The sequence below is a fragment of the Furipterus horrens genome, unplaced genomic scaffold, assembly GCF_987537825.1.
Source record: "Furipterus horrens unplaced genomic scaffold, mFurHor1.1.pri manual_scaffold_6, whole genome shotgun sequence".
Lineage (NCBI taxonomy): Eukaryota > Metazoa > Chordata > Mammalia > Chiroptera > Furipteridae > Furipterus > Furipterus horrens.
Genome location: NW_028327176.1, coordinates 95594083 through 95619655, shown reverse-complemented (window position 1 = coordinate 95619655; position 25573 = coordinate 95594083). Strand labels below are relative to the sequence as shown.

Sequence of the window (25573 nt, the reverse complement as noted above, 5' to 3'; positions counted from 1 at the left end):
GTCAATAGCATGGAAACCTAGGGGTGAAGTGCCTGCTCTGGGTCTCTTTTGCCTGGCTCAGCATTTCCGCTCAGTGAGTGTTTATTGAGCATCTGCTGTGTCCTACTCACTGGCAACACAAGATGGGCAGGATGCTGTCCCTACCTTGGAATGACTAGACAGCTAGAGGGTAGATGGGTATAGAAGCAGGTCCTGTGACTATCAGGCTTCAGGGGGAGCATAGGGCCCCTCAGCTTGTGAGCAGGCATTTACTTATTGTAACTACTCCAGAATCCCAGAGTTTTGCTCTAAGGGAGGAATTGAGACCAAAGAAATATGGAAGTAGTAGTTCTGTTACTTCACGAACGAAAAAGCTCCTGGTGCCAATTACCCAATAGGAAATGTACACAATGAGCAAAAACAATTACCTTATTAGAAAAATAATAAAGATGTGAATCCTGAGCAGGTATTAATAATAGTTCTATGAGATTGACTAATTAGCCAAGAAGTCTCCAGGTTTTAAATGCTGTGTTTAAAATAGCCTTCTGACAAGATGCTGAACTGTCTAAAAGGAGTGGGAATGAAGGTTTGTATAAGCATTATTATATGAGCATGTATGTCCCAGGAGCGGGGATGGGTGTCTGGGGATGGGTAGGAGGAAGACTTATTGCATATACCCTTATTTTTAAAATTTGCTCTAACTTTTCACTTTATTTTTAAGCATTTATTTGGGCTAATTTTCACTCCTTTGTATACTCCTTTATGCCTTTTGAATTTTGAGTGAATATGGTACCTATTCAAAAAATATATAAATTTAATAATAAGTAAATAACACATAGTTTTGCCATTACCTCCTTAATGTCTTTCTAGGGAGGTTCTTTTCTCTCTTTTTCATTTAACATATGGTTCTTGATTGTCCACTACCGTGAGCCAAGCACTGTTCTAGGCCCAGCAGATACATCTCTGGGGCTCAGTTTCTTCATCTGTAATGTGGGGAGACTAGAGGACCTCTAAGGCAGTGTTCAACTTGGAAGGGCACCGGACTCAACCGTAGGGCTCATTAAAACACAGACTGCGGGGCCCCACCCCCCAAGTTGCTGATTTAGTGCATCCGGGTAGAGCCCAAGAATTAGCATTTATAACTAATTCCCAGGTGATGCTGCTTCTGCTGGCCCAGGAACCATGCTTTGGGAACTCACCTCTGACTTCCTAGGGTTCTTTGCATGTAAATAAACTACCCTTCCAGTTCTGAATATATCAATGAATGAAGAGTATTTCCTGAAGCTCAGAACACGAAGTAATCCCCCTTGGCCAGCAGTTTGGGAACACTTAACAGAGCAGACATGCCAACAGAAGTAAAGTTATCCAGTTTCCATTTCACCCACAGGGACAGGAGAAGGGGCATGAAATCAGAGTGTGGTCAGAGTCTGGTGAGTTTCAACAAGTTATTCTCCCTGGAGGAGGTGACTTTGTTGTGAGACTTTCGAGAAAGCTTAAGTGGCAAAGTTTAAGCCCCTGGCAGGGCATTCTGAAATTACCGGGCCCAATGCCCACAGGACAACCCTGCTGGACATCATTATAAGACTCCCACAATTTATCCTTACTTTACAAATTCATCCTGGTCATTGGTGAGTTCCTGACAAGGACGTGGTGCCTCAGCCTGGATCCCTGCACCTGACTCCCCGCCTTTGTGCATGCTCTTCCTTCGTCTATCGTATTATTCCTGGTGCTCTCACCTCTGTAAGCCCCATTTGTCCATCAGGACCAAGATGACATCTAACTATTCTCCATGAGAACTTAACATCCACTCAAGTGTCTTTTTCTTCTACCTGTATCAGTTCATTGGGACACTTGATCATCATCTTATTTTTTTATTCATTGATTCATTCATTCAAGAAATATGACCCCTCCTTATTGGAGGGACTACAGTGTGCTGGACTTGGGAACAGGATCATAGAACAGAAAGATCCACTAATCAAATATTGCCCTGGTGGGAGCACAATTAATTACACACTGAGAAGAGTGGTCGAAGGAAAGGAAGGTGGTTTTATTAGAACATATAAGAAAGGCCCCTGATGCAGACTTGATGGTTAGGGGATCAAGGTAGACTTTCTGAAAGGGTATAGTTTGAGCTGAGATCTGAAGGATGCCCAGGACTTAGCTAGATAAAGGGGGGAGAAGGGAAAGCTCTAAAAATTTGGGGGGACCAGCATGTGCAAAATTCCTATGGTGGAAGGCAGCCTCAGAGGTTCAAGGAACTGAGAGAAGACCAGAATGGCTCGGGGCAAGGGATGGGAAGTTAGTAAAGAACAGAAGAGGGGTTCATCATGGGGGCGGCGGGGGACAAACTTTCTAGAGCCCTGTCAGCCTTGTTAATGATTTTGACTTTTGACCTGGGAGAGCTAGGATGCCATGAATGGGCTTTAAAGAGTTGCATGATGGGATCAGAGTCATATTTTGAAAAGTTCATTCTGTTGCTGCTCTCTGGAGGCTGGACAAGACTGAAAGCAGGGAGACTAGTTGGAAGGCTGTTGAAATAGTCCAGAAGATAGATTCAGTATATCTTGGACTAGGATGATAGTACTGGAACTGGAGAAAAATGGGTGGAGTTAAGAAAATATGGGCCCTGAATAGTGTGGTTCAGTGGGTTGGGCGTCCTCCTGCAAACTGAAAGGTCACCAGTTTGATTCCTGATCAGGGGACATGCCTGGATTGGGGGTCAGGTCCCCAGTTGGGGGCGTGCAAGAGGCAGGCAACTGAGCAATGTTTCTCTCACACTTGTTTCCCTCCCTCCCTTCCCCTCTCTCTAAAAATAAATAAATAAAATCTTAAAAAATATATATGTTAAAAAAAAAAGAAAATATGAGGAGGTGAATTGATAGATTGTAGTGGTCAGTTAAGGGAGAGAACGGAGTCCAGGGCGAGACTTTGGATGAGCGTCCATTTTGGAGGAGATGATGGTGAGTTTGCCTTTGAACATGGAAGTAGGGACGTGGTGTAGGGAGCTGATCAGGACCTCAGCCCCTCTGAATGGGGTTCGTCACTGGGTGCCAGCAAGTTATGTGTGGTGTGTGAGGATGTAAAGGGAGAGAGCGTGTGTGAGAAAAGGAATGGGTGTCCCCTTAGACTGGGTCATCAGCCCCTGAAGGGCAGGGCACTTGGAGGAAGGACAGTCACTTCCCACTGGCAACGTGGGGGATGTTTCTTTCATTTCTCCGTCTCTTCCTGCTGACCATTATCCAAGTTCAAGTCTCAGTTATGTCTGACCTGGATGCAGCAAGGGCCTGCTAACCCATTGCTACTCAAATTTTAATGTATACACAAGAAGATTGGGGTTCTTGATAAAACACAGCTTCTGATGAACAGATCTGGGTGAAGCTCCTAAGTGATATGGACCGGAGGTGAGCATGAGGGGAGTTGGTTCCCCTGCTCCCGAAACTCAGGGCCCTCGCACCCAGAAGCCTTCAGTGGCCACTCACAGCTCACGCGTAACTTCCCACCACTTCCCTTCATCCTCCCTTCGTTTCACCAAACCGGAACCCTCACTCAAAGCGTGTCCATCTACTTCTTTGTTGTTCAGAAAGGGTCAGAGACCAACTCAGGCTCACCTTCCGCTGGGGGGGATACTGTCGTGGTCTGCGAAGTTTGCTGCTTAAAAGCCACCGTAAAAGGATTTTGTAAAACTATGTACCTCTCACACACTTCTAAGCTTACATCTACACTTTTATCATACATTTGTAGAATATGCAATTCCTAGTCTATTATAAACATTGTTATCTTTAAGTAAAACCATTACATCATTGTTTTAAATTTATCTAGTAGAATCTAAACACCATAGCAATCTGATACCTACCATCACCCATTTTAAAAATGCATGAACTTGCTCTTCGTTAATACTAAGTGTTCCTTTTTCTCCTTGAAATTTTATTTCTGTTTCACTTTCCCCATGGAATTTTATCCTACTGTAATATATGAAATATATTTTTATGCCTAAAACTCTTTCATTTGCTTCCCTATCATATTTCTCTGTAACAATTTTATATGAAGTTAAAAGATTTTTAATTTCCTGAAATCATAAAGCTCTAAGTATTAAAATTTTGTTCTGGTTCGAGTTATCATTACAATTATTAATAGTGTGCAATTGATCAAAACAACACGATTATATTACTAATTTGGATAAATGACAAGCAGAAAAACTAAAATTATATTGAAAATGCATCTTAGTGAGATGGTGATGCTGGATGATGTTTTTAAATAATATTTTTATTCCACAAATATTTTGAATTTAATTGTGTTAAATACTAACAGAAGCGCATGGAACAGGGATTGCAGTAGATTCTGGGGGCAAGAACATTTTTTTAGAGGCGATAATTAGGGTCATACTTGAAGAACGTGCAGCCTTCGCCCAAGTGAGGAGAGAATTAAAGAACATTCCAGGCAGAGGGACCAGCATAATGGAAGAAGGGCCTGAGCTGGACAAAGCAATAAGAGGGGTTGTTAGACTGTGATGACATAAAATAATTTTTTAAATTGACACACAGATATGTACTTTTATGTGACCAAGTTGGAGTGTACAGTTTGAGTTTTCACATAGTGAGCACACCCAGGTCCAGAAATAGAATCTTGCTGGTACTGGGTTATTTCTTTCATTTGTTTATTTATCCGAGGAAGAATATTATTTATTGTATGAGACATGAGACAAGGATCGGCATCAACTGTCTTTCCATTTTTCATTTGTATGCACTGAAAACCTTCACATGAACTAGTACACAGAAATAAAAGTTTTGTTAAAGCAGGGTCAGTCAGTTCTTGATTAGCTTCTGAGTTATACGCCAAAAATCACATAGTGATCATTAACAATTTCATTTTAATTACTTCTGTTTGACCTTCCTAATTAAAAAAAAAAAAAATTGGAGTCCTGGTCAGATTGCTCAGTTGGTTGGAGCGTCATCCCATGCACCAAAAGTTTGCAGGCTCAACCCCCGATCGTGGTGTGTATGGGAAGCAACTGATTGATGTTTCTCCCTCACATCGATGTTTTCCTTTCTCCCATCCTCTCTCTCTAAAAGCAGTGGAAAAAAATATCCTTGAGTGAGGATAAAAAAACAAAAAAATCAGGAACCCCCCACCATGCAAAAAAATTAAAAACGATTTACTGCACATTTATTAGAGTTGCTGGCTTTCTCAATTTTCTAAGTGTCCTCTTGTGTAGTGGCCAGGAGTTTAATCCCTGGGGCAGTAAACCCAGGTAAGATTTGGACTGGAATGAGTAAGAGGTTTGCCTTTCTTTTGTAAGGGAGGAATGCTGTTGTGAAACAGCAGGTGTAAAAGGACAACCCACACCCCTATCACCCGTCAGTTCTAGAAAAGAGTTTCTATGGAAGTTGAGGATCTGGAAATTGCTTCTGTTAAAACTCTGAATGTGTGTGTAGTGCTTGGACAGTCTTTGTGTACTCCCAAGGGCTTGCATACCCCAGTTTGAATTCCATGGAAGTATCTATTAGGGCTCAAACCAGATGAGATCAATCTCTCCAAATTTCCTAGTTTGTGTTTCTAAGAGAGGAAATCTTATTGGCCCAGCCTATTTTTGTATGTGTGTCTGCCAAGCCACATCAGAGTTCTCTGGCCAGGTGGTCAGCCCTGTGCACATATGTTTCCCTGAGCAGGGACCACAAAGAAGCAGGTAGCTATGCGGACCTAATGGACAGACTAACAAGTACAGCACTCCTCATTGAAACTGTCTCCAATTCTGTTCTGCTGGAAATATGGTCTACAGTCTATGAGATCCCATACTGTGATTTTTATCTTTTTATTACATGCATCTCTTTCCTCCTTGTATTGTACTTATTCACAGACCCATTACCTTTTCTAACGTTTAGCTCCTCAAGAGCTAGCCCATGCCTTAATGATTTCCTAGCATTGTGCCTTACCTTTCGTAGGTGTCTAATAAGTATTTGTTGAGCAGATAAGTTGATCAATGAATGTCTTAAACTTCTTCATATCTCCCACAAGTCCTGGAATAGTGCAGGGTCCCAGAAGAATGGATGGAATTAATCAGTGAGAAAAACAATGAATGAACAAATCAGTGAACTAATGAGCCATTGGATAATGAATGGCTTGAAAGTGAGGGTCAAGATGTGCAAAATCGGTGCAACAAGCGTGGTGTGCCTGACACTGACTGTCTAATTGAGTCTCTTGTTTGTATTTGTTTCTATAACTGGTCATGGCAGGTATAATTGCTCACTGGTAAATCCTTTCCTGTTCTTTGCATCTGTCTTGCAGGTGTGAGCGGCATCTCTTCACCACGGTGGTGTTTGGTCCGTACCCCAGCCTGGGTGCGGATGTAAAATTCCCCATTCTGCTCATGAGTGGTACAGGCCAGCAGGAACACTTGGCTCCAACCACATTCACAGACATGTCAGCCGTGGAGTAGTGCGGACGCTTTCTCTCACCTTCTCAGGGTTTCAGTCCTTTTGGATTTGTTTCACTGACCTTTTTTTATGATTTTGTGGCTGGACATTCACCACCAAGGCAGGCACCATGGGAGATCAGCAACTGTACAAGACCAACCACGTGGTGGCCCACAGTGGTGAGAATCTTTTCTACCAACAGCCACCACTTGGTGTCCATGGTGGGCTGAACCACAACTATGGGAATACAGTCACAGGGGCAGGAATGGATGCCCCTCAGGCCTCACCCATTTCCCCCCACTTCCCTCAAGATACTCGGGATGGTCTAGGCTTGCCTATTGGCTCCAAAAACCTAGGTCAAGTGGATACTTCAAGGCAGGGAGGGTGGGGTGGTCATGCAGGGCCTGGAAACCATGTCCAGCTACGTGGTAACCTGACCAACTCAAACATGATGTGGGGGGCACCAGCCCAGGCTGAACCCACCGATGGCTACCAGTACACCTACTCCCAGGCCAGCGAGATCCGGACCCAGAAGCTCACCAGCGGTGTCCTGCACAAGCTAGATTCTTTCACCCAGGTGTTTGCCAACCAAAACCTGCGGATCCAGGTCAACAATATGGCCCAGGTGCTGCACACCCAGTCGGCAGTGATGGATGGAACCCCCGACAGTGCCCTCCGCCAGCTGCTGTCCCAGAAACCCATGGAGCCCCCAGCACCATCCGTCCCTGCCCGCTACCAGCAGGTGCCCCAGCAGCCTCACCCTGGCTTCACTAGTGGGCTGTCCAAACCAGCTCTTCAGGTCGGGCAGCACCCTAGTCAAGGGCACCTGTGTTATGACTACCAGCAGCCACTGGCTCAGATGCCAGTGCAGGGAGGACAGCCACTGCAGGGCCCACAGATGCTGTCCCAGCACATGCAACAGATGCAGCAACACCAGTATTACCCATCGCAGCAGCAGCAGCAAGCTGGGCAGCAGCGCATGCCCATGCAAGAAATGCAGCCGCAGCCGCAGATCCGCCTGCCACAGCTTCAGCAGCAGCAGCAGCAACTGCAGCAGCGGCAGGGTTCGATGCAGATACCTCAGTATTACCAGTCCCCGCCCATGATGCAGCACTTGCAAGAGCAGCAGCAGCAACAGATGCACCTGCAGTCCCCTTCTTATCACAGGGACCCCCACCAGTACACCCCGGAGCAGGCGCACACCATGCAGCTGATTCAGCTGGGTTCCATGCCCCAGTACTACTACCAGGAACCCCAGCAGCCCTACAGCCACCCGCTCTACCAGCAGAGCCACCTGTCCCAGCACCAGCAGCGTGAGGACAGTCAGCCCAAGACTTATCCAAGTGACAGGCCGGCCCAGGCCATGCAGAGCTCCCACGGGGACCTGGGGCCTTCTGATACAGGAATGGGAGACCCATCAGGCTTGGACCTGAACAGGATCAGTGGTGCCCTTCCCCATCGGCCACTCATGTCCCCCAGTGGGATCCACCTCAACAACGTGGGGCCTCAGCACCAGCAGCTGTCTCCCAGTGCCCTGTGGTCCCAGGTATTCTCCCAGTGAAAGTTTCTCCTGGTGTCTCAGCTACAGAGCCAGAAAGGGCTGAGTTTATGCAGTGCCCAGTCCTCTCTCCAACCCCTTCAACCCTTTTGTTCTTTATTCATTCCACAAACCTTAACCTACATGTGCCAGACATAGTCTATGTCAGGCACTTGGAATGCTGAATCAATTTTGACTCAGTCCTTTGCCCACAGAACTTCTAATCTCACTAATAAAATGACCAGAACACCACATTAGGTCCTGAATGATGTATGTAATGATTAAGGCCTTGAGTCAAGTGTCCTGGGCACTGTGTGGGTCTCTATCCCCAGGGTATACCCTGTGAAATGGTTCCTCATTTGAGGAGACATTATAATAGCATTTTTTTCAAATTATATTACTCAGGACAAGAGTTCCATAGATGGTTTAATGGATATTGCTGGGGGGTGGGTTGGGTTCTGTGGATAAATAAATTTGGGGGTTCTTAATGTAAAACATGTTGCAATGGCACAGGGCTTCTCAGTGCCTTTAAAATACCAATGTGCACTGTGATGCTCCCAAAGGGAATACCGCATGTAGCTGTGGAAATGAAAACCTTAGCTGCCCGCAGGATCCAGGAAGGTAAAGTGAATACATGAAATGTCCTGGGATGAGACAATAGAGAGTGGTGGTGACTGTGGTGGCCTGGAGAGCAGATGCCCCTTCTAGTGGCATTCTTAGTCAGGACTTTTTTTTTTTTTTTTTTAAGATTTTATTTATTTATTTTTAGAGAAGGGGGAAGGGATGGAGAGAGGGAAAGAAACAACAATGTGTGGTTGCCTCTCGTGCACCCCCAACTGGGGTCCTGGCCCTCAACCCAGACATGTGCCCTGACTGGAAATCAAATGGATGACCCTTTGGTTCGCAGACTGACACCCAATCCACTGAGCCACAGCAGCCAGGGCCTTAGTCAGGATTTTTAAAAACAGTCTAGCCAAACAAAACATGTCCATCAGCCAGATTTAGTCTGTAGGCCACAGTTATTAAACCTTACTTGTTTCCCAGATGTATTTGACCACAAAAGAGCCTACCATGTGCTGGATACTGATCATGCATTGGCATATACCAAGTGCTACACTCATATGACAATGTGGTTGGGGAGGAGAGGACCTTGAATAGGACCAGGTTAGATGGAAAGAGGCCTCTGATGGAGGTTGAAGGCCAGAGATGAACTCTTCTCAATTCTGTTTTGTTAGGGGCTCAGGTCCAGTAATAACTGAAAGCCTTTGTGATATAAGACGACATGGTCAAGGCTAGAAAAGAATTTCACCAGGAGGTCTCCTGGCATGATGCTGTTTCATACAGCTCTGTTCTGTGTCTCCCACCAGAATGGGGACTATCTGTGCACAGAGTGGGTGGACTGGGAGAACAGGAAAGAGCCAGTAGGGGATTGAGTCCTGCTGGACTTGTGGCTGGTGGCAGATCGTAGGGTGAGTTGTGGTCCCAGGTTAGGGAGCAGTCAAGGGAAAACAGCCTCAGGTGTGCAGGAGCATGCACGTGAGCAGGTGTGAGCAGTCAATGTCAGGCAGAGTCCGGCAGGTGCAGCCCCAAGGTGCCCTGGCTCAAGGAGGCCTCCCGTCAAAAACACACTTTTTTCTCTTTCTTCTTTCTTTCGGTGTCCTGCATGGTTCAAAATTAGATGCACCTACCTGATGGCAGAGCCCAGCCAGGGTCCCCTGAGTCAAGGTAGGATGATGGTATTCTGGGAGACTGGGAGGTTTTCCTGCGTTGCCTCTCAGGATTCATTTCCAAATTCAAAGTCAGTTCCTCAAAGAAGTTTATGGGAGTAATAATAGTAGCTCTTGTGTTTGAGCACTTACAGTGTGCTAGGCACCCTATATTATGTATAATCAAGTAACCCGGTAAGGGTGGGTATGAGGACCATGTGCCTAGATATAGTGAGCATTCACTCATTGTTAGCTATTATTATTATTTTACAAATGTGAAAACTGAGGCTCACATAGCTCAATCAAGTAAGCAGCAAAGCCTCTGTTCTGGCCACTGTCCATTCATTCAGTCGGTGAGTATTTACTGAGTACCTACTGTGTGCCAGACATGGAGCTAAGCTTTGAGAATGATACACTGAATAGTTCAGACATGTTTCCTCCCCTTGTGGGCATGGTAAATAATTAAAGTCTTATTCAGAACCTGATAAAGTGCTAAAACGTGCAGTTTGAAGTTGAACCAGAGGACATAGACACATGTCTCTAAGGGAAGGTTCTGGAAGAAGTATGCCCAAGCTGACCCTAGAAAGTTAATAAGCTGTAGGTGGGAAAACCTAGCACCTGAAGGCCTAGAACGAAGAAAGACATTTTGTTCAACTCTTGCATGACTTTGAATAAGCCCTTTCCCACTCTTGAGCCTCAGTTTCCATTCGTACATTGGAATTAGTTCTCTGGAGGGTAGCAGGGGGCTATGGTTGGGGCCATGGACAGTGGAGCACCAATGAATAAAATGAGTTCGTTGTAGGGTGTGAGGTCTTGAGATAAATCACTGTTCCCCTTCCTCAACTTACGTGTCTTCTCCATTTGGCCCTACCCTGGAGCAGCAGCCAACCAAAAGGAATGTTTGGGGAGCAGATTGATGCCAAGAACAAGCTGACGTGCTCCATCTGCCTGAAGGAGTTCAAGAGCCTGCCTGCCCTGAATGGCCACATGCGGTCTCATGGGGGCATGAGGGCCTCCCCCAGCCTCAAACAGGTTAGCTGGAGCCAGCCCCCACCCTGCCTGTTCTACCCAGGCCATGTGCTGCTTGCTTTGCTTTGCTGCCATCAGACAGAGTGACGTGAGCCCCATGCACACAGCTGAGTAGGCACAGTCCTTTCCTAACAGGGATGCTTAAGCTTTGGCACTGGGAGCCAGTCAGGTCAAACAGTCCCCACTTCTGCTGGTCTCATGATCAAGGGTCAAAAAACAGAAGTGCTAGAAATCCTTTTAAGAATACCAGCTTCCCTACCTCCTGGAGCAGACAGCCAAGAAAACATGGTGTAATATTACTTTTAACTTGTGCTGCCTGAAGCAGCCAAGACCAAGGTCACTTGGACCTTCTGTATCTGTAGGTGAAGGCCAGCACGTGACCATCAGGCTGTAAGGCAGTGTCTTCTATTCACCAGAGCACTAGTGTTAGACTCTAGCATCTAGATCTTTGAATACCGTCAGGATTATCCAGGTAGGATATCCATGTTGTGAACTCTATCCATGCACTTCGAGAGTTAATTAAAATTCAAAGAATTTTCTCTATTCTTTGAATGTTGTTGATATTAGTTTAAGTCTATGGAATTAACTCCCTGTTTACCAAAATTTGAATTACCCAGGTCACTTCATCTCCTGACCATGCCAGATAAAAGCTTTGTCTTCCATTGAACAGATGAGTAAACAGAGAATTAAAAGATCCTACACAAGAGCTTTTTCTTGGCCTGATGACAAGGCCATATCCTTTCCTTTAAATGTCAACCACAAAATAATTATTTTCATATTTTTAAAAAGATTTTATTTATTTATTATTAGAGAGAGGTGAAGGGAGGGAGAAAGAGAGGGAGAGAAACATCACACACCCCCAACCGGGGACTTGGCCCGCAACCAAGGCATGTGCCCTGACTGGGAGTCGAACCTGTGACCCTTTGGTTCTCAGACCAGTGCTCAATCCACTGAGCAACACCGGCCAAGATTCATATATGTTTTAATATACAGTGATACATGGTTGAGATTTTTTAAATGTAAAACATAGAGTGCATGGCCTTGTTCACAGCCAACTGGCACCACCTAAGCTGAGGCACTCAGGGCTGCAGGAAGGAAACCACCCTGCAGGGGTCCTTTATCTCCTGTGCATGATGTCCTGGACCCTTTTAGGAAAAGCAGAGTGCATTCCCCTGTGAGAGCTGCTCGCAGCCCGGGATCAAAGCCTTTATTGTCTGTGTAGGAGGAAGGAGAGAAGGCCCCGCCACCGCAGCCCCAGCCACTGCCGCCTCCACTGCCACCGCAGCTCCCTCCTGAGGCAGAAAGCCTCACGCCTATGGTCATGCCCGTGTCTGTCCCTGTCAAGCTTCTCGTGCCCAAGCCCAGTTCTAAGAGCTTCGCCAACAGCGTCGTTGCCGCCCCCTCTGCCAGAGACAAGCCAGCCAGCTCGATGTCGGACGACGAGATGCCCGTACTCGTGAGGATGACCCTCTCTCCCCCACACTCACCCCAAGGGGCTGTCCCCTGCACGCCTGCTGTGAGTTGCTGCTCTGCCCCTCATGTCTGGGGTGGGACTATCCCTTTGCTTTCTTGGAGATGGGGACAGATCTTCCGGGGTCACTGGCTGAGCTCAGACACGGGTTGGTCTCTAGGACTGAGCCCCCAAGGCCACCTCGGGAATTGCATCCCTGCCCACACTGCCCAACACCTGGGAACACCTGTTATTCTATCAGGCTAATGGTCTGGGTTAGAATCTAAGAGACCCAAAAGTGTTCCTAGATTGAAATGGGAGATAACTCGGCTGGTAACCACAGTTATTAAAATATGCAAGTACTGTCCCAGATAATAAATAACTATTGCCCAGGGCCCTGACCCCTCCCCCAGGAGCTCCAGACCTCCCCAAATCCAGCAACCAAAGATGGCAGGGCAGGGCCTTCAGGCTATAGCCCTGGCATCCATTCTGATGGTCATTCTTACCAGATGCTTAACATTATCAGTATCATACCTATATAAATACCTTTGGAAGACCTAATTTGCTATGGTTCCCGAAGAAAATTCCACTGAGAGGAAGCCCCACCCCCACCCCCAACCTCAGGAAAGCAAAGAGATTTGTGTTTCCTCACTCACTGTTAAGTTCGCTTTCTCAATTTTCTAGTGCTTCATCCAAGCAGCTCAGCTTGGCACTGGAGCAGAGATCTCTCTCTCTCAACTTGTCTCTCTCCCTTCTTCTCTCCCCAGGTAGTCTGTAACCCATGTAGTTGACAACATCAGATTTGTCCCCTCCCTACAAGTGGTTGCTGGGTTGTATTTGTCCTTGGAGAACAGAGAACAACTGGGATTTCAGGAGACATGAGGGTGGGGTTGGCCAGAATAAGGGTATGAAGGATAATAACAAGAACAAGTAAAGTCCAGAGAGAGCCTTTTTGGTTCTCTGTAGTATCAAAGCCTCAGAAGAGACGGATGGAGGATGCTGGGGTGAAGAGTCTCGTAGCTGGCAGGACTACAGGCCAGCAACAGGCAGAGAGATGAAATGACATAGCCAGGCTCCCTCTGTGCCCAGGGAAGTTGCTGATTTGGTGGGAGAGGCACTCTTTCTACCTTTAGAGAACGCTCGGCTTGAGGGAGGAGAGAGTTAGGTTCCTAGTCACAGGGTCAGAGTCCCCAGGCAGCACACCTGCCCCAGCTTGAGACAGCGAGATAGAGACCAGCGCAGATGAGAAAAAGGGAAGTCCTGGGTGTAGCTGGAGGGGAATATACCTGCGTAGCTAGAGAGTGATTAGGGACTAGGGAGAGGCAACGGACTTTGGTGCGAGTTTGCTCAGATCGTCATGAGGGGAGTTCTGAGCAGGGTTTTGAAGGCAGAGATGAACTTGGCTTTGTAGAAAAGGTAAGAAAGACACTGTACGTGAGGAGATGAGCGTGTAGGCGGGACTGAGTAAATGTGAGCAAGGCCCTGACATGTGATATAAAGAAATTAAAATGTCCAGGGAGGAGCCCTGAGTTCTAGTCCCAACTCTGCCTCTAGCCATCTGGGATGCAGGCGGCTGAGCCTCTCCCCCTTTCAGAGCCTCAGTTTCCCCCCCTGACCTTCAGGGAGTGGACTCACTGGAGAGCTTCTGAAACCTCTTTGTGTGTCGTCCTGCTTCCAGAGTCCAAATAGCTTGGTGGGGTGGAACCGTGTAAATGCTTCCTCTCGATAGACATCGAGGCCTGACCCTTCTCCATGGCTTCCCCGGCCCAGAGTCCCGGGCCTCGCCTGGAGAACGGGACCAAAGGCTCAAGTAGAGGAGCCCAAAAGGGGCCTTCAGCGCTGTGATCGGAGGTGTGGATTCTGGTCAGGATTGAAGTCACCTGCGACGGACTGCACGTGCCCAGATGGCCCCATTAGTTACCATGGGACAGGGTGTAAAGTTTCAGGGTTGCTCCCCCACCGTCATGGTCAACCTCTCCTCGTTTTACTCAGCCCCTCTCTCTGCCTCCATGTCGGGCCGTGCAGAGCCTGCACCGGGGAGAGGAGGCGGGTTGCGGGCGCTCTGGCCCAAGAAGAGCCCCCTGAGGATGAGCTGGGAGCCTAGGGGCCCTGTGCCCCACCTCCCTGCTTCCCTAGACTGCCCCCCAGTGGCCGAGAGGGCCCCAGGAGGCAGTGAAGGCCGAGGAGAACCAGGGCGATGCAGCCAGAACGGCCCCCCTGGGGCAGGTCACATGACCTGGAGGCAGTTGGTCACATGGCCGAACCAGCCCTTCCCATCAGCCCCTGCTGCCTTCCACTCAGGCACTGCCCTGGGCTCAGGGATTGCCAGGGCCTGCAGCTGGGACAGGCGCTAGCCTGCAGGGCCGGGGAGGGTACCACAGGCTGCCCAGAGCCTTCCTGCAGGTATATCTCCGCCGTCCCTCCCAGCCTTCACCCAGCCACACCCAGCTCGTGGTTTTTCTGGGTTGAGGCTGGCACACAACCTAAGTCTGTTCGGCTTTGGCATGCCCTGCTCATCTATTTTCATGCATATGTTTACTTATGACTCTATACGTATATCCGTGTGGCAGACTTCAGACTAGGCTTCACTGCGCTGCCATAGAACAAACTAGCCCCGCTGACAGGAAGCCGGCGTAGGAGCTGGGCTTGCTACGGAGGAGCCCCCAGGGCTGGGAGCAGTAGCGAGGGGAGCCGAAGGGGAGGTGAACCAGATCCATTTTTAGGAGAGTACGTGACATGGGCCTTAAAGATCACAGATGGCGCTCCCTTCCCCCCAGAGTTACCTCGAAGGAGAGCCCAGGGTGCGTCACTGGTCCCGAGAGCCTCGGCTACGCCTGACCCCCACTCCCTGCCCCGCAGCCTCCGCCCAGCTTCCCTAAATGGATTTCTCTGTCCCCTTCTCAGAACATGTGTTATCTGTCCCCAAAGTCTGCCCTCAGGGAGCAACAGGGAATTACAGGGCCCACTCGACTGGATTCCACACATTAGATGGGAATGCAGCGATAAACAATAAAGAACGCGAATTTATTCTTACCCACCCACTACTCCTACCACCCCATCTCTCTCCAGACGTTAGGGATTTCCTCCAAAACCAAAGCTCTCTCCTTGTCAAGCCACCACCTGAACTTGCCTTGTCTGCAACGTGATGTGGCTGTTTTTTTTAAGAGGATCCTGGAGTCGAACACGTAGAAAGGGGTCCCCGTCTGAAGAGAAATTCCCCTCCCTCAACCTGTGAAATCCATCTGTAGGGAAAGCATTTGAATTGGATCGTTCACCCCTGTTGCAGGAAATTCCCCGGAAGCATCAGCCTGGCGTGGCCAAAGCTGAGGAGTCACTCAAGACCGTGCCGGAGAAGGAGAAGAAGAAGTTCCGGCACCGGCCTGAGCCGCTCTTCATCCCACCCCCGCCCTCCTACAACCCCAACCCCGCCTCCTCCTACTCGGGCGCCACCCTCTACCAGAGCCAGCTGCGCTCCCCACGAGTCCTAGGGGACCACCTGCTCCTGGACCCCGCCCACGAGCTGCCCGCCTACACGCCCCCGCCCATGCTGAGCCCGGTGCGCCAGGGTTCGGGGCTGTTCAGCAATGTCCTCCTGGCGGGGCAGGGCCCCGGCGCGCACCCCCAGCTGCCCCTCACACCCCTGACGCCCACGCCACGCGTTCTGCTGTGTCGCTCCAGTGAGTCACCCCCTGCTCCTCCTCAGGGACCCCGGGGGTTTCCCCCCACCTGTGCTGGGCTTTGCCCTGGGAGGTCTCACTTTCATGCCCCAAACCTTTGTACCAGACACTGTACTAGGTGCTAGAAATACTTGCAGAAGCATAGAAGACTGACTTTCAGGGAATCCCAGTCTAGCTGGGGTGGCAGACACTGAGGTTGATCATGACAACCTCTGGGATGAGGGGACAGGTGAGGTGTGCATGCACTAAATAAGACTGCTTGGGACAATCGTATAAAACACCCCAAATAGAAATGTACTAAGTAGATGTCTAAGTAGGACTAAGTGTGATGTCCACATTGTAGCAATACGTATAAAAATCAATGATGGAGAGGCCTGTGGCCAGGATCTTTTTCTGGAGCAAGAACAGTTGCACAGAAACAACACAGCTGAGCAGACCAGAGCAGGGCAGCTGCCTTCCCTTGCCCTGTGTGAGAATGAGTAACCCCCTGAGCCAGTGAGCACCACACTCCATCCAGCTCCTTGGAGACTATTGAGAGGAACTGGCATGGGCCGGGTAGGAGAGGGCCCTATTATGACTGTGTCAGTAACTGTTATTTGCTTTAGTTTCCCTGTTGACCAGTGACTTCTGGTTTTTGTCCTTCAGACAGCATCGATGGCAACAATGTGACAGTCACCCCTGGGCCTGGAGAGCAGACCATTGATGTTGAACCGTAAGGAAAAGCCAATTGTTTTTTAGAACAGAAACCGCAACTGAGGAAAGGGATGAGAAGCTTTGAAAAGTGGAGTTAGAACGTCTGGGGTCAGAGTGCCCACTGCAGGAAAAGTTGTAGAAATTGTAGGATCTTGATACTTCTTGAGAACTATTCTTTCAATGTAATTGCCAATGTTTCGAGACCTTTGCCAAAGACTAAATGCTAGTAAAGCATGAAGCCCTGGGCTCAGAGAACCTCCCCTGGAGCTCCGGCTCAATGGGGCAGTTGGGTTGTGGTCAGGTGCTTCTACATCCCCAGGGATTTTGAGGCATCTCTCTCAGGGTGCCCAGCTCTCTACAAGGCTTCTTCCAAATGTCCTTGCTTCCCCCATCGCCTCCTTAAAATTCTTGGCCATTCCTCCAAATAGGCTTGTTGAGTAGTGAGTGGGTGGTGCAGCTATAATGGAAGGGAAAGGTGCTTATTTTCATGGATAAGCACAGAAAAGAGGCCCTGTGGTAGAGTGGTGAATAGATTAAGTCAGGAATCAGAAAACCTGAGTTCCAGCACCATTGTTCTACTTGATCTTAATCAAATTAATCTTTTTAGGCTTTAGTTAATTCATCATTTTTTTTTTTAATCCTCACCAAAGGACATTTTTTCATTGCTTTTAGAGAAAGAGGAAGAGAGAGAAACAGAAATATTGATGTGAGGAAGAAACACTGATTAGTTGTTTTGTATGCTCTCCAACCAGAAATTAAACCCGTGGGACGATGCTCTAACCAACCCAGCCTACCGGCCAGGGCTAATTAATTCATCTATTAGATGAAAATAATTATCACTGCCTTGATTACATCACTGATCTTTGATAGGTTCAAATGAGATGATTTATTTGAAAGTGGTCTGAAAGAGACAAAAAATGAAATAAGCACTTTGTATTTATCCCATTATTCCTGGTTAAATGGTATCACCAGCTACGCTCTGGACAGCTATACCCTTGGAATTAGCACCCTCCCTCTCTGAGTCATAGAGAGCGATGAAGCCCCAGGCTGACTTCTCCCTTGCTCCCTGCAGCATCTCTCCCCATCTTAAAGCTGTTCCTTGTCCCAGTGAAAGGCCGTGCCTGGAATCTTAGGATCTCCCTGTGAGGAAATGCCCCTGCATTCTTCTTGCAGAAGGAACTGGTTTCCTTCTTTTTCAAGTCCATGACAGTTGCCCTTGGCCTCAATTGAAGACCAAACTGTTGTTTTCCTTCTTGTCATTAAAGGCGCATCAACATTGGCCTGAGATTCCAAGCTGAGATCCCAGAACTCCAGGATGTCTCTGCTGTGGCCCAGGACACACACAAGGCCACACTAGTCTGGAAACCCTGGCCAGAGTTGGAAAACCATGACCTACAACAAAGAGGTATTGGCATATGGGCGGGGAAGGCTTAATTCTCACAGGGATCTCTGGCTTTAGGATTTGAGTGTTTTTCTGTGATACTTAGCTCTCTGATGCAGTGGCTTCTTGTTCCCCACAGTGGAGCATCTCCTGAATTTGTGCTGTTCAAGTGCATTGCCAGGTGGAGGGACCAATTCTGAATTTGCTTTGCACTGTCTCTTCGAGGCCAAAGGTGATGTGATGGTAAGGAACCATAGAAAGTAGTCTTCATAGTTTATATTCTTCATGTCAGAATTCTGAAAAGTACTTTCCCAAGATTCTGTGTTGTCCCATGCACCATACAACAAATTCATAAGATGGTGACCATTCACGTATCTCGGTAAGTCAGGATTTAAAAGCATGCAGGGAAACCTCCAGTGGGACTTCTGTTTACACATCTGAGTAATAATTATGGGCACCTCTGTCTTGGGAAATTAGAATTTTTTTCATCACTTCTTCATTTTACATCATAAAACCTCTCCAGTGGTGGAGATAGGTCTTAACTGAGACACGTCTTAGCCTAAAATAGTCTATCATACTGTGCTGATTATTCTTCCCCATTATGGAGATCAGCCAGAGTTAATGTTCATAGAACCATTTTCTCCTTTAACAAAAGGCAGTGCTTGCTTCATTCTTCCACTTTTGACACAGTTCTTGGGTCAAACCAAAACCTTGGTGCCATCCTCCCAGAATCAGAGCTGACCAATTTGCCTGCTCCATCTGGGCTCCTGGAAGGATCACTCAAGCACTAACCTCAATTTCCCCTTTAGTAAATACATGATTCTTGTACCAAATCTAGCTTCCTGCTTTTTTGATTTCATAGAAATGTGAAAGTAAGCAAATGTCCCAATACTACTTTCTCATGAGGTTATTGATTATTCTCTAGAATGTTAGAGAATTCCCCTTAACCCTTTCAGATTAATTTTGAAGAGCAACATTTCTCAAACTTTTTACGTGCACAAATCACTCAGAGAATCTTGTTAAAATGCAGGATCTTGCCCTGACTGGTGTAGCTCACTGGATTGAGTGCCAGCCTGAGAACTGAAAGGTCGCCGGTTCGATTCCCAGTCAGGGCACATGCCTGGGTTGTGGGCCAGGTCCCTAATTAGGGGTGTGCTAGAGGCATCCAACTGATGTTTTTCTCTCTTTCTCCATCCCTTCCCCCTCTCTAAAAATAAGTAAATAAAATATTTTATTTCAAAAAGTGCAGGGTCTTATTCAGCAGTTCTAGAGGTAGGGCCCAAGGTTCTGCCTTTCCAGCTCACTCCCAGGGATACCTCTACTGCTGGTCTGTGGATCACACTTGGAGCACAAGATTCGCTACCTGTAAACCACCCACTGCTCAACTCTACCCGCAGCATTTTCTTTAAAAGATCAACAAGGTTCTGTGAGGATAGTGTCTAGTACAGTTATCATTAGTATAGCTGTTGATGTTCAGTTGTAATGAAACTTGAGATTTTCATGAAAAAACAATTACAAGTCATCCACACACTTCCTCAGAATCCTTCCCCAGAGAGTCAGCCTCCATTCAGAGGAGGTTCTACCACCTCTCTGAGGCTGGGGCCCTCACTGAGGAAGGAGTGGGGTCTTGGGTATGACCAGCTGACTGCAAGCATGGGCTGGGGAACAGTTAGAGCCCTGTTGGGTGCTGACCAGAAAAGGATCCCTAATTAGGGGAGTCTCCCTCTGGTTTTCCTTCTCGTGCCAGCCCCTTTGCCCCATTAGGTAGATGGTCTCTGGACATACAGACCCATTATTGACTCTCACCTTTTCTCTCCCATGGGTCTGCAGGCTGCTCTGGAAATGCTGCTGCTGCGGAAACCGGTCAGGTTAAAATGTCATCCTTTAGCAAATTACCACTATGCCGGTAGGTCCCAGCAGCCCCATGCCCTGTTACTTCCTGAGAGCGGGCTGTTTGCATGCTTGGTTATGTTGCTTTTTAATAATAGATAGCACTGATTCACTCCTAATCATCACTTTTGATCTCTAGGCTTCCTGGGCGTAGCTGATGGGGAAGCTCTGTCTGTTGGTTGGGCACGGTTGGACGTTTGTATGGGCTCCCGCCCCTCGTGTGTGTGCCAGGAGCTGGGCAGTAGTGGACAGCGCTTGCCCATGTGGCAGTGAGACCTGTGCATCTGGGGAAAGCCACACAGAGAACAGCACAGAGGCAACAGCGCTCAGCAACAGCCCCTCAGCTTCAGAATCAGCAGTGTGGATTCAGATCTTACTTGTGCCCTTGGTCTTCTGCAGCCTTCATTTTCTCTCCAGTAAAATGGAGCTTATACTTTATCCTTTGCAGTGTTTTTGTGAAGATTCAAGGTAGTACACATAACCCAGTTCCTGGCACATTCTAGAGGCTATTATTATTCATTTATCTAACGTTTATTGAGCACTCACTATGTACAAGGACTATGCTAAGCACTAGGATGGAACAGGGACTATGACACATAGACAGACAGAGTCCTGCCTCATGCAGTGTGAAGTCTGAGGCGGGGGTAGTTATTAAACAATGAGTCCCACCAAGAGCAGGAAAAATGGTAAATGTACATAGACATGAGTGTCTCCTGAGGGTGTAGATTAATGATGGCATCACCAACAAGAGGGAGGGAGTAAACACCTTTGAGAGTTGAATGGAGTGAGAGTCATGAGAGGAGGAAACAGGTCAGGGAGCCTGAGAGATGACAATTGAAATTGAAGTAGACATTTTTATTTCCATTAACTTGTAAATCCGTCCATTCTAAGAGTCTCGATGAACCTGTCTGGATTCTCTCTTTCAGAGGGGGCTGAATGTTCCAATGCCCCTTGATTATTAATCATTTGTATGTTTCCTTGGTGCCTTGGGGAGACACTGCATAAGTGGGTGCTAAGTACGTGAGTGGGTGTGGGGACCTGATAATGCCTTTCCCATCCTTGGTCCAGACGGCCAGATAGGCCTTTGATGAGGGCTGCCTTACAAACACTGGAGCATCCTCCACGGGTATCCCGTCCCCACCACCGTTTGCCTTGCTTAATGTGCTCCTGTCACGAGCTGGCCTCCCTGACTCTCATCACAGGGCAGAAAGGCCTCAGAAGCCACTCATCTGAGCACAGTGAGCCCAGGGGGTCTGCCTGTGGGTCACTGTCAGCACACAAGCCACCACTGGAACTAAGCAAAGACAAAACAGACACAAAGGATAAGAAATCCATCATTTAACCACTGGCCGGGCGGAGCAGTTTGTTAATATTGTCTCCATCATTTCCTGCTGGGTGTCTGCACCGAGTATGGATAGAAAGATGTGGGAGTTCTCCCTAATCTGCCATGGAAACCATACAATCCTCCTAATTTCGAGTGTCGTCTGCTGCCCAGTAAACCCTGACAGGCCATCCTGCCTCCTGGAATCTGTCTCCAGCTTCTTTGCATAGTGGGTGAGACAGTTGGTTGATGGGAAGGAGCTTCCAAGCCATCCACTGTGAGGTGCGGCTGCTCTGGGCCCTTGGGGTGACTGGGGTGGCCGCGCCTCTCGGCTGGTCAGCTCCAGCTCTGAGCAACCTCATCTGAGTCCCTAATCCCCTCCAGTTCTTCCCAGTGAGCCAAGCAAATACTGTTATTTTTTTTATGTAATGACTTCAAAAAGGTTAGACACCTGGGGACTAGAACCCACCCCGTACCCCAAACAAAACAAAAGCACTAAAATAATACCAAGAACTTTGATATTAGAGGGCCCTAAACTCTGCTAAAATAATTGATCTGTTGGGGTTGGGGTTCCTAGCAAATCCTTTGCCCACCCCCTGCTCCCTTCCCCCACAGGCAGACCAGGAAGGACTCTGGTGCTTCCTGGAATCATTTTGTATCCTTGGAGGCAAGAGAGGTGGAGCTGAGGTGTGAAGGATTGGTGTCTTGCTAGCTGTGTGTTCCCAACAAAAAAGTGCTCACCTACATCTGCTAGTCATTTGCCTTCTCCAGGAAGTGATCACAGACTGGGCCCCAGAGGATCTTCTAGAATTATGAGCAAAAAGGGCAGAGGTCACTGATCTCTAAAGTCTGATTTGATTCCATTCCCTTAACATTTCCCTTCCAAGCCACACAGAAGGCCACAGCATTTATCCCCATCACATGCCCCAGCTACCAGCCACTACCTCCTTGCTTCCTTCTCATGCTCCTTATTTGGTTCCTGGGTGTTGATTAATACCATCCCGGTGGCCCCATCCTGCCTTGGCCTCTGCGCCAAGCCCCACTGGGCTGCTCTCCATGGGACTGTTTGTCAGCTGAGTTCCTCATCGGGACACTTATCTTCTGGATGTCCTTTGACTTTGGTCTCTGGCTGTGGCCAGTGTCACCTGACCCTGACTCCTGGCTCTGGAACTGTACTCCCAGTTGTCTCGAGGGAGAAGTCAGATCTCCCAGGATGCCTGTGCCCCAGAGGGAAGGTAGAAGGATGACTCAGGGAGGGCGGCTGTAACTTTGGGGGAGACAGACCGAGACACAAGCCCATGAAAATCACTTCTCCTACTTTACTCAGGACCTTCCCTTTCCTACTTCATCCCAGGAAATACAGTAAGAAAAAGACATAGTGAGCAGTGCAGGGGCCCCAGAGAGACACCAGTGTGGGCAGGCCTTTCGTCCAGGTCTGGGAGGTGCCTGCCAAGGCCAGGGGAGCCCTGTTGAGATCCTCAGGGGAAGGTCCTATCGCAGCGGCTCCCCCGTGGCAGATGGATTAGGCGGGGAGGGTATGAGCGCAGGGAGGCAGGGTGAGAGGGCGGCCAGTTGTGACTAGAGGGTCTGCGGCTTCCTTAGTTTTCTGATGAACCGGTCATACAGACGGACACGGAGTGAGGGGTCAGAACCGACCCCGGGCGCCTTGGCAGGCATTCAGGAGAAGCTGCCATTGGCTCCCCCCACAGCCCGAGTGATCGTTGAGTCCTGAAGCCTGACCTGACTCCGGAGGTGAGGGAGACCTGGAGGAAATAAACACCTATTTGGTGGGGGTAAGCTCACGCTCCGTGTTGGAAGCTGCGCCAATTTAATGAGGAGACAGAATGACATAAGAGAATACTTCTCAAGAAACAGCTCTGATGTCATTTTCCAGGCATTTTGAGCCCATGTCTCTTAACTGGCCAGTGGTCCCTGAGGGGCAGAAGGTGGCAACACTTACCCTCTTGCTTTGCCTTACACAGCACTTGTGAAGAACTGGGCTAGTGGACAAGCTCAAGTTTTGGATTCAGATCGAGGCCTCGCTTCCTTGTGCCTCTGGAGGGAACTTTGGTAGCCGCCTGCTTCACCCTGCACCCCTAAAAATTATTCAGCTTTCACCCACTACAGAAAACCTTTCACAGAAATGAAGATCTGGTATAAAAACAGTGCTTTTTCTATAATGAGCATATCTTTCTTGCATAATTGCAATAACAACAGCATCAATAAAAGTTTTTAATCTTGAAAGGCAGATAGAAAGACCCTCTTGAAAAGATAGTATGCCCAGACTTTCTTTTGCCCCTCCATGTCTCTTCAATTGCCTGGATTCGCTATAGAGTGCCCCAAATGTAGCCACAGTCCAGAGCCTGTTTCCCAGCAACGGATGCTCAGAACATTTTTCCTCTGGATACTGTTCCAGCACTAGTTTCCCCCAGTTAATTAGGCTCTTTGTAATTAGCCTTAATCGTCTTGTTAGGGGCCCCTGCTGATAATAGCCCGATAGCCAGGAATCCCCAGGTAGAACAAATGAAAGCCGGGGGCTGGTCAGCTCACTCACCCCATGTGCCTGCTGAGTGGACAGCAGGAATCTTGGAGAGGAAGGCCAGCGGAGGATTTGAGGCAGCCCTCTGCTTGGTTTTGCATTTTATCCTGGACCTTGTCCAAGATGCAGTCTAAGAAGGGCTGGCTTAGAAAACCTTGTCTGAGAACGTGGAAAGTGCTCCTGTCAAAACAGAAACTGCAGGGATGAGAGACGCCTGAGCCACTCCTAGACTGGCTCACAGAAGGATTCGGGGGCAGAGAGTAGAAGACTGGAAGTTATAAGAGGCTGGGAGTAATGCTGTGAGTTTATTCATACACAGAACAGGGAACACTGGCAAAGCCCCACTATCTTTGTGAGTGCCAGTAATACACAGTTCGGGGGACAGTGTGTGTCCCATAGCTGCAGGCCAGTTAAAATCTAAAACATTCACTGTGCACCTACTCAGGACCAAACGTTGTCAATCACATGTCACATGATCCCCATGTCACAGGGGAGGGAACTGAGACTCAGAGAAGTAAACTTGGCAGGTGCCACAGGAGTAAGTGGCAGAACCAGGTTCACAGCCTATGGTCTCCTGATTAAAGTCACCCCTTTTGTATCACAGATCAGTGATGTTAATTGGGGAGCGCACATTCCAGTGTTATTTCTATAGACCAGTCTTGAACCTGGAAATTCAACCCAGCAGCCCAGGGGTGGATTCTCAGCCCAGTGGGAATCCAGTGATCAGGGTGCCATGAAGATGAAGCCCTGGCCCTGCTGCTTCTATCAATTTGCAGACACCCTTGTGTAACTGACGTGTGCTCACAACACTGTCATCTGCACTAAAGCATGGACCCTCAGACAACAAAGAGGAGCCGCCTCTTACTCTCTGAGTGCATGCTCCCTGCCCCTGCCGCTGCAGCCCTGGGAAGGGGCAGGTGACGGAGAGGACAGCAAGAGAGTGCAGCCCACTTCCAACCCAGGACTAGGGGCGCAGAATGAACACTGAGATGGGGGACACCGAAGACCACATCACAGAGCAGCAGCCCTAAAAACTACTGAGGAGGCAGCAGGGGGACAGTCTCCTTCCCCCCTGAGGCTTGGGGGTCCTGCATAACAGATGGTCCAGGAAGTCACTTCACTTCTATAGGGCTGAGCTAGTGAGCCATTTGGGGACATGAAGGAACATGCTTCTCACAAGCAGACAGACCTGGGAATTCAACCCGGCTCTGTGGGCAGTAACCAGGCAATGAGCCTGGCGTGCGGTAGAAGAAAATACCCGCCGTAGAGTGGTGCTGGCCTGAGGGGCTGCGAGGCCCTGTTTGTGTCTCACCGGGTCTTAGCTGTACTTGAACTCGGAAAGCGTCCAGTCTGGCTGAGGGTAGAAAGGATCCTCAATGACCTCGTTAGGGATTTTCATCAGCAAAAGCGAAATGTCCCCTGCCTCCCCATCTGAGATGCAACCCAGAGCTGCACAGACTCTGGACCTACCGCCGGGCAGCACATCGACCTCTTCATAAACTTGCCCAGGGACTCAGCTGGTGTGACATGTCCCTGTCATCATCCTCTTCAGCTGTCACCTCTCTGATCTCTCTCTGCTGTTTTGATGGATACCTGATAGGAGCCATGACTCCTCTTTGGTTGCTCAACTTAATTGCTGTTTCATCCTTTCTGTCTTTCTGTCTCTGCCCCTGGGTAAGGGGAGCATATGGGAGCTGGGACCCCAAGGCCTTGAATATTGAACAGAATTTGAGCAATGGTGATGGACCTGCTCCAGAGCCCCAGATCCCTCCACCCTCCTCTGCTCACGTCCAGTCCTGCAAACGTCCAGACACCTGGCCCACCTTCTCTCTGTCGCAGTGGTTTGCACAGCCAGAGATGCCCTGGCCTCCAGAACCTGTGGAAGATGCTTCCTTCTGCTGAGAATTAGAATCCTGTTTTCCTCCTAGAAGTAAAGAGATAAATGAAATCAGGTGATGGCC

General features: G+C 48.4%; 1 protein-coding gene across 7 annotated transcripts in view; it reads left to right on the top strand.

The window, feature by feature from the left end:
* TRERF1 (transcriptional regulating factor 1) overlaps positions 1-25573 on the top strand; it is a 202343-nt gene that overhangs the window by 157402 nt on the left and 19368 nt on the right. For 4 of the 7 annotated variants that reach the window (XM_090282414.1, XM_090282413.1, XM_090282410.1 and 1 more), the window contains exons 5-13: positions 6262-7935; positions 9605-9651; positions 10514-10664; positions 11884-12177; positions 15398-15788; positions 16434-16500; positions 17747-17886; positions 18002-18105; positions 19693-19768. In XM_090282414.1, coding sequence (XP_090138540.1) covers positions 6520-7935; positions 9605-9651; positions 10514-10664; positions 11884-12177; positions 15398-15788; positions 16434-16500; positions 17747-17886; positions 18002-18105; positions 19693-19768 — 2686 coding nt within the window. In that variant the 5' untranslated portion in view covers positions 6262-6519. The remainder of the gene's footprint in view (positions 1-6261; positions 7936-9604; positions 9652-10513; positions 10665-11883; positions 12178-15397; positions 15789-16433; positions 16501-17746; positions 17887-18001; positions 18106-19692; positions 19769-25573) is intronic. The other 3 variants (XM_090282417.1, XM_090282416.1, XM_090282415.1) reach the window with 2 other exon arrangements.